General features: G+C 43.4%; 2 protein-coding genes across 2 annotated transcripts; both read left to right on the top strand.

Moving 5' to 3' along the window:
- Positions 1 to 4,789: 4,789 nt before the first annotated feature.
- LOC136485706 (putative disease resistance RPP13-like protein 1) lies at positions 4,790 to 9,490 on the top strand. The gene is made up of 3 exons (XM_066482541.1): positions 4,790 to 5,080; positions 5,455 to 6,634; positions 8,753 to 9,490. The coding sequence occupies exons 2-3, from the start codon at positions 5,471 to 5,473 to the stop codon at positions 9,473 to 9,475; spliced, it is 1,887 nt and encodes a 628-aa protein (XP_066338638.1). The 5' UTR covers positions 4,790 to 5,080; positions 5,455 to 5,470; the 3' UTR covers positions 9,476 to 9,490.
- Positions 9,491 to 9,560: 70 nt separating this feature from the next.
- Positions 9,561 to 10,586, top strand: LOC136489634 (uncharacterized). Its single transcript, XM_066486212.1, has one exon. The coding sequence runs from the start codon at positions 9,561 to 9,563 to the stop codon at positions 10,584 to 10,586; it is 1,026 nt and encodes a 341-aa protein (XP_066342309.1).
- Positions 10,587 to 10,814: the final 228 nt, after the last annotated feature.

Genomic DNA, 10,814 nt, shown 5'->3' on the forward strand with positions numbered 1-10,814 from the left:
TTGGTTCCTGCGGCAACTATGCGGTCTCGAGAAGCCTGATCGATAAAGCTTTCTGAGCTAGTTTTTACTGGCCCACGGCCATCTCGATGCAGAGGACCTCATCCGACGTTGTGAAGGATACCAATTTTTCTCCAAGCAAATACACGTGCCGGCACAAGAACTACACACCATCCCTGCTTCCTGGCCCTTCGCATGCTGGGGACTGGATATGATCGGGCCTTTCAAGCTAGCGCCAGGTGGTTTTTGGTATGTATACGTCGCCATCGAGAAGTTCTCCAAGTGGATTGAGTATAAACCGCTTGTCTCGGCTACTACAAAGAAAGCAGTTTAGCTCTTCGAAGATATCATCCACAGATTTGATCTCCCGAATAGCATTATCACCGACCTCGGAACTACGTTTACTGGCCATCATTTTTGGGACTTCTACGAAGACCGATGCATCTCCATCAAATATGTCTCTGTTGCCCATCCTAGAGCCAATGGCTAGGTTGAACGGGCGAATGACATGATCCTTGATGCCCTCAAAAAGAGGCTACATCAGAAAGAAGAAAAGCATCCGGTAGATGGCTCAAAGAGTTACCAGCTATGGTCTGGGGAACTGCGCACTCAAGCTAGTCGCAACACCGGTTTGTCTCCATATTTCTTAGTCTACGGCTCAGAAGCCATAGTACCAGCGGACGTTGCCTTTCGAGCACCTAGGGTGGAAATTATGATGAAGAGCAAGCCGTAGCTATTCGGACAAAGGACGTCGACAGGGCCGAGGAGGAACGCTTGATCACCTGCGTTCGCACAGCCAAATATCTAGAATGCTTGCGGAGGTACTACAACCGCAACATCAAAGGTCATTCATTTGCTGTCGGCGACCTTGTTCTCCACAGAAAACAAAAAACCAAAGGGATGCATAAGCTCTCCTCCCCCTGGGAAGCGCCTTACGTTGTCAAAGAGGTTACCCGACAAGGGTCTTATTGCCTATGTGACTTAGATGGAATCGATGTCCCCAACTCATGTCACATCAAGCACCTTATACATTTCTATCCTTGAAACGCTCTAGATATGGCAATCGGTCATGGGCAGGTACCACACCGACAGTGCTGGACTTTTCCTCTGCGTGTAACCCTCTTTTTCATCGTCCTGCTGAGCCGAGATCTGTTTGACCGCACTGCTCTTCTTTGCCCCCTTCTTGTTCTTCTTTCGACCACCCCACAAGCCTCCCTCGTCTTCTGCATCCACGCGACAACCAGCATTTTTCTTGTACCGACTAAAGCCGCAGTGCGGACAACTCATCAAATTCTCATACTCATTGCCCTGATATAGGATGCAGTGGTTAGGGCATGCATCAAACTTTCTAAGCTTCATCACCACTGGCCGGATCAGCTTCTTGGCCCGATAAGTATTGGCGGGCACCTTGTTAGCCGTTGGGTACGTGGTGGCAAGGTAGCTTAACTAACTCATTGAAGCTAGTGTCAGACCAACCATGACGAGCCTTCAACATCAACATATGGAGGTTAAAACGGAGCGCCGTGCACTCCTTCGGACAATCGCCGCCGTCCTTATAGAGAGGATCAACTGCCGCCTGCTTCAACTCTCTGAAATTCTCCAACCACTTTGGGCAACCCAACACAACGTCGTCTTCATCGAAGTGTTTGACTAGATCTTCAACAAGCTGCACATCCTCGGGTTGGCTCACAGTATCCTGACCATCCCCACCGTTGCCGGCTTCGTCGGCCATGTCTTGCATTAGATCATCCACCGTGATGTAATCACGACAACTGTTGTCACTGTCGGCTGGCGCAGCTGCTGCAGAAGATGATGAGGAGCCGGGTGCTCCTAAAGGATCTTTATTCACCGGTGGTGCTGTCGTCGTCGGCGTCGAAGAGCTCACTCCATATGCACCGCCACTCGCACCAACTCTTTCGCCGTGAAATGTCCAGACTGTGTAGCCCTCGATGAAACCATACATGATCAAATGAGTTTGCACCTCGCTGTCTCGGTGGGCTTTCAGGTTCTTGCAACGAGAACATGGACATATGGTTGTCATCCGCTTCAGTCTCTCACGGTGAGCTTTACCAGCAGCAATAAACTTCCTTAATTCAAAGAGGTACCGCAGATCATTCACTCTATTGATCCGGTACATCCATTCCGACCTATTCATCATACCTGCGAACATTATCCATCACAATCAACATTAAATAAAGAAGAATTAGGAGAAATTGATGATTTTTATGTCCAAAATTATGAAAAAGAGAGGAAATGACGATGTGAAAGATGAAGCATGCATCTATGATGAATCTAAAGTTAAAGAAATACATTACATCATTTTTTCCATTAAAATTGATCTAGATCTAGATCTAGATCTAGAGAGAACTCTAGGTGATGGAAATAGAGAGAGAGGATGGAAGGAGAGTGGGAGAGCCTTTATGAACCTCTTATGATGTCCTCCTCCCTCAAATCCAAGCCCTTCAGCTCAAATCAAAAGTTTCCTCAAATTTTAGGGCAAAGCCTCCCCCCATGAGTTTGAGAGAGGAAGACCCGTGGAGAAGATGAAGGGGTGTTGCTGTGTATTTGTATAGGCTTTACCGCGGCGGGCAAGATAAAGCGCCCGCCTCGGTAAATCAACTCTTTACCGCGGTGAGCAGTTTAAAGAGCCCGCCATGGTAAATCGTATTAACCGCGGTGGGCGATTCATACCGCCCGCCGCGATAAATAACGATTTACTATGGCGGGCAAGTAAGGTGACCCGCCGCGATAAACCCTTTTCCCGCAGCGGGCGCCTCGGTGGCCAGCCACCGGTTAACCGTGGCGGGCAAAAGAGGTGCCCGCCACGGAGCCCATTTTGGCCACGCTGCGTAAATTGATTCCTGTAGTAGTGAGTACTAGCTACCTTCCATGTGCTTAGCATGATTCGTTGTGTGACCTACTAGGAGGTTTACTCCCTTCATTTAAAAAAATAATATTTTAAATAAGATAATATGTTCGAAAAAAACAAATTGTTGTTTCATTTCCATTAATAGAAAACTAGTCCATCAACCCGTGCTCTCGCACGGGTTAAAATCTTTGGAGTAAATACTTGTACGAATCTTTACTCTTAAGTATCGTGATGAAATAGGCAATCATTTTAAGCCTACACTATGTTACTTAAGATTAGTGGTAGAGCTTGATGTGAGATGGGTAGCATGGCTTGATGATATCAATATTTAAGCCTTATTACAATTGTTTATTACTTGAAAATAATTTCAAAGAGCTGGAAGATGTAGGCACCTATGCCACCTATGGCTTGATGAATGTATTTTTTTAGAAATAAAGAGTACATGTGTGACTTTTGTATTCTTTCTTAAGTCATCTTACAATCTCCAGATCCACTGTGTTATGGGACTGAGGGAGTATTTTTTTTTTTTTGGTTAGTGACAGTATTTTTTTAGAGATTTTTGTGAGACGCTCGTTCAGGGTTATTAATTCCAATGTCCCCAGCAGGTTCCACTGTGTTATCATAATATCTACTTCTAGTTATTCAGAAAATAGTATAGATTTTAGGCACCACTCTTAGCTACTACAAAGGCATAAAAAATCATTATAGATTGATAGCCACGATCAAGATGTTAAATTTATTGTACAAAATAAATTAAATACTTTATAGTACTATTGTTTTATAAACATAGAATGCTTAAAATCAGATTATCAGTATTGACATGACATAATGTTTAAATTGATATATAATATAATTATTTAAATAACAATGGTTATTCACTTAATTGCTATAATAATTTATAATATTAGGAGTAAACTGCCATTAATTCATCATCTGTTACTGTTGTGCCCGCCAGGATTTTACAGGTTATACCCGGGGAAAGGTGGAATTACATTTTCACTCGGTAGGGCCAGGGTTCTTTTACAAGTACATGGGGCTACAACAGGCGTTTTAACTCCACGATTCCAACCACCCAACTAACACCGTCAAGTTCTGCTTGAGGAGAGCACCTTCCCCCGTTAGTCAAAGATGGCGCTCCCAAGAAGGTTGTGAGGGTTCTTCAGGCCAGTCGATTCTGCGAGTCTTCCCTGAACCTACAAAGGTAAAAAGGCGAGGCGCCCCTCGCCAGGGGCACTGGCAAGGATAAATGTGATTGTCCTGTCAAAAGTATTCGGGAGCTTTTGCCTCCCCCCTGAGGCTATACTGGTGGTCGAAGGTCCAGGCGAGGGTTCGAGGGTTCCCTGGAGTTTTCTCGGATGCAAGGGAGAGGGTGGAGCAGGTTCCCGTCGTGGCTGAAGCTAAGACGGGGTGACGCGTCGAGGGCATCCCCCCAACATTCTATATTTTATTAACACCATTTTCACACTTTTTTAACCAGCGGTCCTAATTTACCCTCTTAAGTACCATGACTGCATAAATAGTCATTTAAAACCTACACCATGTTATTTAAGGTAAGTGATAGCGGCAGAAGGGAGATCTAGGATGAATAGCAGTGCTAACCTCAAGAAGATACAAATATTTAAGTCTCATATTGACTATTTGCTACAAATGAATCTCACAGGGCAGGAAGATATAGCCACTTATGGTTTGCACTAACCTCACAACTTCCGACGTTGTTTGACTATTCTTATAAAAAAATTATATGTTGTCAAATATGGGTCTGCCAAGGAGAGTACTACCAAGGAGTAGTTGCAATGCTCGGTGAGTCAATGACACTGGACGACCAGCAATAATGTGGAGACCGGCCGGACGGCTTCAATCCATCAACCAAATCCTGACATGGGAGCCACCAGCAATAATACCATGCAGTGCAGTCGTCCTTTCCTCTGCCTCCGCCAGCAGTTCACACACACACACACACACGATGCTGGCCCTGCCCCCAGACCATACGAAGACCCATTATAGTTGCTAGCAGCTAGCGTAGCGCTACCATCACTATACAAACAACCCCCGACCTCCTCCTCGGCTCATGCATCATTCACCACAAAATTGTTAGTTAGAGCTGCTGCTTCTGCTTAACCAAGGGCCGCCCATCAATCTGATCCGATCCTTTTATTTCTTTGTAGCAGAGGAGAGGAGACTACTACCTGTAAGGCGGATCTACTGAGAAGCAAGGTGTGTGTACACAGCTTCGTTCGATCTGCTCCGATCCCTCTATTTATCTATAGTGATGATGATGATGAGCTCTATCCATCTTGATATGTTCTCCAAATTATATTTAGCTTGCTTTGCTTGGCCGATGGCTCCACAGTGTAGTTCCTGCCTACACAATTTAGCAGTATTTTTTTTTTTGGGGTGGTGTTAATTTGCCTTCCTCTTCCCTCTATGGGACGCACGATTTGTACCTAGCCCCTTGTTCTGCTTAACATAAAGCCTTGGTTTGATTACTTACCTTCAGTACCAATTTGTTATAGTTGACTAAGGGCCGGCGCCCGGCAGATATCCCAGATCAATCTAATGCATGTCTGATGATTTACTTGCTCATGTAGGACTTGCGCTCTAGCCATGGCAGCCGTCTTGGATGCCTTGGCACCCTACGTCAAGAAGCTGATAACAGACATGGCACAAGAAGAGGTTTCCATGTTGCTGGGCATCTCTGGTGAGATCACCAAGCTGGATGCCAGGATGGAGGACCTTAGAGCCTTTGTCTCGGATGCTGATAGGAGACGGATCACTGACCAGAATGTGCAAAGATGGGTTAACAAGCTGAAGGATGCTATGTACGATGCCACCAACATCATGGAGCTTTGTCAGCTCGAGGCCCATGAGCGCAGGGAACTGGAAGAAGGTGGCAGCAGCAGGGAGCAGAATCTTGTAGCTTGTTGCCAGCCACTTCTGATGTGCCTTGGGAACCCCATCGCCACACTCATCACGTGCGGGAATGCAGAGAAGATACAAGATTTCTTCCAGCGACTCCTCTTCTTCCTACAGAATCCCGTGTTCGCCCATGAGATAGGCAGCCGCATTATGGAGCTCAACCAGCGGTTGGACGAAATCTACAGGGAAGCGGACAAGTATAGGTTCAACATGAACCTCGGTCCCAACCCGGAGCCAAGGAAGCTAACTGCTGCTGAGTTCTCCTGCTATAGGACAAGTTCACAGGTCGACGAGTCAGCCATAGTTGGAGAACAGATAGAGAGGGATACAAGGGAGCTCATCCAGGTGCTAACCGCAGAAGATAACAATCACAACCTCATCAAGGTCGTGTCTATCATTGGTGCAGGCGGCATGGGTAAGACAACCCTTGCCCAAAAGATCTTCAATGATGCAACCATCCAAGAGCACTTCAAATCAAAGATATGGCTAAGCATCACCCGCCAGCAATTCGATGTTGTTGAGCTACTGAGGACAGCAATCGAAAATGCTGGCGGAGACCATGGTGGGAAGCAAGACAAGAACACGCTGACTGAGACCCTCATCAACACCATATCCACAGGCAGGTTTCTGCTTGTGATGGATGATGTGTGGAGTCATGAGGCTTGGAACCATGTGCTTAGTGTCCCAGTCAGGAATGCCAGCAAGAAACTACCTGGAAGCCGGGTCCTTGTCACTACAAGATCTGCACAGCTACCCCAACAGATGCAAGCCCCCCTGCACCAACACCGTGTCAGGCCTCTAGAGAATGATGATGCTTGGTCTTTGCTCAAGAAACAGCTGCAACCTGACCAGGTTAATCATCTATCTATACTTTATAGAACTAGGATATATACTTGATTTATAGAAAGCGTATGGATCATAGTTCCGTTAAATCTAAACATTAGTGCAAGGAACACCAGCTTACGAGAGTAGAAAAAGGAGACCAGTAAAACATGGTAGAAAAAGAAGAATAATAAAATACACGGGTAATAACAAAACTCTAGGCTCAAGTTAGCAATTACTCACTCCATCCAAAAATTTAGTGCATGGCTAGCTCTTTATGAAGTCTAGCTACTGGAAATGTGATCATATTTAATATCAACAGAAAATATTAACTTCAATTATGACATCAATTTAGTATCATTAGATTTTGTTTATAAAGAATAAATAAGTATATTTAGAGCAAACCTATTTCAGTTTATAAATGTTCACTATTACTGTAATGATATTTAGAGGCGGTCATTTTGCATTTACGGAGGCAGGCATGACATCTGCCTCTGGCATATCATCATTCTTAATCAACCATTTTCGACGACGAGCAAACGACCGCCTTCATAAATCGATTAATGGATGCCCACATATGTTAATACCATTTACGGAGATAGGATTTGGTGAATCAGTTCAGCACTAGCACCTCTCTACTACTCCACCACACACTTATTTGTGACTATATATAAGATGCTATCTTTTTATATCAACATTTCATAATCTTATATTGAATATTTTGAATACTAATTGAACCCAAATGGAAAATTTTTAATTATAAAGTTTAAATCTTGTCAAACACTTCAACTTTGGTATAGGATATGTCTCCATGTGAGATTGTTTAAACAATCAAAATTTTGAATCTCAAAATATGTGACATTAAAACAAATATTTGAGACACTAAAAATTTTAAATAAAAAAATTATCAATGGAAAACATGTAGATCAGGTTAGCCCCCTCAATGTTGGTATTAACTATGTGAACATTCCAAATGACTTCAAATAAAAGACTTAGGAATTCTAAATTTTGAATTTCAAAATCTATAAATTTAGAACACATATTTGGGACTCTAAATGACTTCAAATAAAAGACTTATGTGGATTGTATTGAGACTTACAACATTTCTATAGACCATGTCAACATCCAAGATTGTTTGAAAATTTTAAATATAAAATTTTGGAATCTATATATTACAACAATATTTTAGGACCCTAAATAGTTCCAAATCAAAAACTTTTAAACTACTATTAAGTTGTAGATCACATTCAAGGCAACAATTTTGATATAAAGTTTATCTTTATACGAGTTCATATGTACAAGTTATGAATTTTTTTTGCATGCAACTATTTATAGAGGTGGGCAACTTAAGACACCCGCATCTAAAAATTTATTTGTGGAGGCAGTCATCCTAAGCCGACCGCCTTAGTTAATCGATGCTTTTCGGAGGTTGTTGTCTTAGGACATCCGTCTCCCTAAATGATTTTCGGAGGCGAGCATTTTCCTGGAGGCCCCATGACCATTTATGGAGGTGGTCACTAGGTGTGCCCTCCTCTGTTAATCAAAGATCATGTCTCCTAAAATCATTTTACAGTAGTCGATGGTAATTTTAACTATAATTTAGTGAAAGCTAAAATTGTTTCACTTAGAATAAAACCGCCCTCTTTGTTGGAAGTAGAGATTACTAGTAGTTAGAAACTTCCTTATGTGTCCCACAATAATGTTGAAAAGACATGTTGAAAAAGAGCTAAATCCTAGAACTTCTTTCAAAGAAGCAGAAATATAAGGTCAACAATTTGGTAGCCTCTATAAAAATATTCACCGGATCTAGCTAGTATGTTTTGTAAAAGCATAACCACATTTCGTTATACAAAATAGTCTAGAGTAGCACCTTAAATCTGTATATGAACTACAGACCTCTGTGGTTATAAAAAATAACCTAAGTTAGCCTAAAGGTTGGTCTGGACTATTATAAACAATAATCTAAGTAGCACTAAAATTTACATCTAAATTATCTACATTTGCATCTAAAGTACTTAATATGTACATAACCTTCATTGTTTTACAAAAGAAGCATGCTGAAATCATATTATTTGCAAGGAAATGTAATATAAGCAACCTCATCGTTGTTAGAAATAATTAAGATGCTTCAAATTACATGTTTGGCAGGTAGTCGAAATTGATCAACTGAAAACTATTGGGATGGAAATTCTTGAAAATTGTGATGGCTTACCGCTTGCAATTAAAGTGATTGGAGGTCTCTTGAGCACAAGATACCCAAGTGAGCATGAGTGGAAATCTGTTTTGAACAAGCCAGCTTGGTCACTGACCGGACTGCCTCCAGAACTCGACAAACGGCTATACTTGAGCTACGAGGACTTGTCTCCCCAGATAAAGCAATGCTTTCTGTACTGCTCACTATTTCCTAAAGGTGAAGAAATCATTGCAGATGTAGTAACTCGAATGTGGATTAGTGAAGGATTTATCCAACCTTTGGATGGTAGTAGTATTATTTCACATGAGTATGGGTTCGAAGAGATGGCAACTGAGTACTACCAAGAGTTAATAAAGAGGAACCTTATAGAAGCTACAGAAGAATATTCTCTCACTGGATACAAGTGCACCATGCACGATGTGGTCCGCACCTTTGCTGAATATATGGCAAGAGAAGAATCACTAGAGGTGGTTGGCAGAGAACATGCTGCTACTGGTATTGGTGGTGGTGGTGTGCATGTCCGTCGCCTCTCTATAGAACAGACCGTATCAGTACTGGATTGGGGCATTTTGCAAAGGCGAGAGTCACTTAGGACATTAATTATAAATTTTAGAGTAAACAAATCTGAGGTCACTTTATGGCTTCCCAGTACACGTGGACATGGATGCAAGCAATAGCTGGTGTAGTTTGCAAGAGCTGGAGCCTCTCTCTCATCTTAGGGATCTTACATTATGTGGCCTAGAGAAGGTGCAAGACAGCCGGATGGCTGAAAAGGCCATGATTAGCAGCAAGCTCCACCTTGGATATCTAGAGTTGAACTATAGTGTAAGTGGACATACTATAGGGACAGGTGGTGCTGAGGCAGAGCAGCAGCAACAACAGAGTGTGACCGAGGAAGTCTTGGAAAGGCTCTGCCCTCCAACCTGCCTGGAGAGTTTTATTTTGAGAGGGGGATACGTTGGTCGCCAGCTACCAAACTGGATGTGTGCTCCAGAGTCGGCAGAGTTTAAGAGCATAAGGTATTTGACACTGGAGAACCGGCCTTTCTGCACCCAGCTCCCTGATGGTCTGTGCTGCCTCCGAAGTTTGGAAGTGCTGGACATCACGGATGCGCCAGCCATCGAGTGTATTGGCCCCCAATTCCAAGCGTCATCCTCCGTGGCAGCTAGAGGTTCCGATGCTAGTACATCTGCACCGTTTCCTAAACTCAGAAATCTGCAATTGATTGGGCTATGTGAGTGGGAAGAGTGGGAATGGAACGACTGTGAGGAGCATATGGATGTGGAAACTGCCATAGCCATGCCTTGTCTGGAGAGACTCCATATCGACAACTGCAAGCTGAGCTGTCTTCCACCGGGCCTTGCCAGCAGCAAGAGGCATAATCTTAGAGAACTAAACCTGTACGAGGTCTCCAACCTGACACATGTGGAGAACTTCCCTTCAGTTGTGGATCTTGATGTGTTTGACTGCCCTGAGCTCAAGAGGATCAGCGGCCTCGCCATGTTGCAGAAGATTAGGATCACTCGCTGCACAAAGCTGGAGGTTCTAGAAGGTGTCCCAGCACTCGACAGCCTTCGACTGGGGGACGCCACCATGGACACGCTTCCGGAATACCTGCGAGCTGTACACCCAAGGTATCTCGAGTTGTATTCCAACACGAAGCTACACGAATGCTCCTCATCTCCATGTAGCTCTGAATGGAAGAAGATCAGCCATATTGGAAAACGCGACATCAACTGCATCGAAGATTCAGATACAAGTTCGGATGGATATTCAGAGGAAGACTGAGGACAGCACAGCTCCATTGATGATCGCTCATGCACTCAGGTAATAGTAAATCGCATTCTTTCACTATGCCGAAAGTTGCTTTCCAGATTATTAATTAGTTGTTGCTTGTACTCCAATTCTGGCATAAGTATGTTTATTATCATCTCTTGTATTTGTAGCTATATTTTTCCTCTCACTTAGTACGTATTTTCAAGTGTCATTATGCAGTGACCGTGTAACCAATGTATG

This window comes from Miscanthus floridulus, chromosome 10 (genome assembly GCF_019320115.1).
Source record: "Miscanthus floridulus cultivar M001 chromosome 10, ASM1932011v1, whole genome shotgun sequence".
Lineage (NCBI taxonomy): Eukaryota > Viridiplantae > Streptophyta > Magnoliopsida > Poales > Poaceae > Miscanthus > Miscanthus floridulus.

What these genes read in the sequence shown, in the direction of transcription:
- LOC136485706 (XM_066482541.1), top strand. Translation starts at nt 5,471, where the DNA reads ATGGCAGCCGTCTTGGATGCCTTGGCACCCTACGTCAAGAAGCTGATA. An exon ending in AACAGCTGCAACCTGACCAG is followed by an intron (nt 6,635 to 8,752) that starts GTTAATCATCTA and finishes CATGTTTGGCAG; the next exon opens with GTAGTCGAAATTGATCAACT.
- LOC136489634 (XM_066486212.1), top strand. Translation starts at nt 9,561, where the DNA reads ATGGCTGAAAAGGCCATGATTAGCAGCAAGCTCCACCTTGGATATCTA.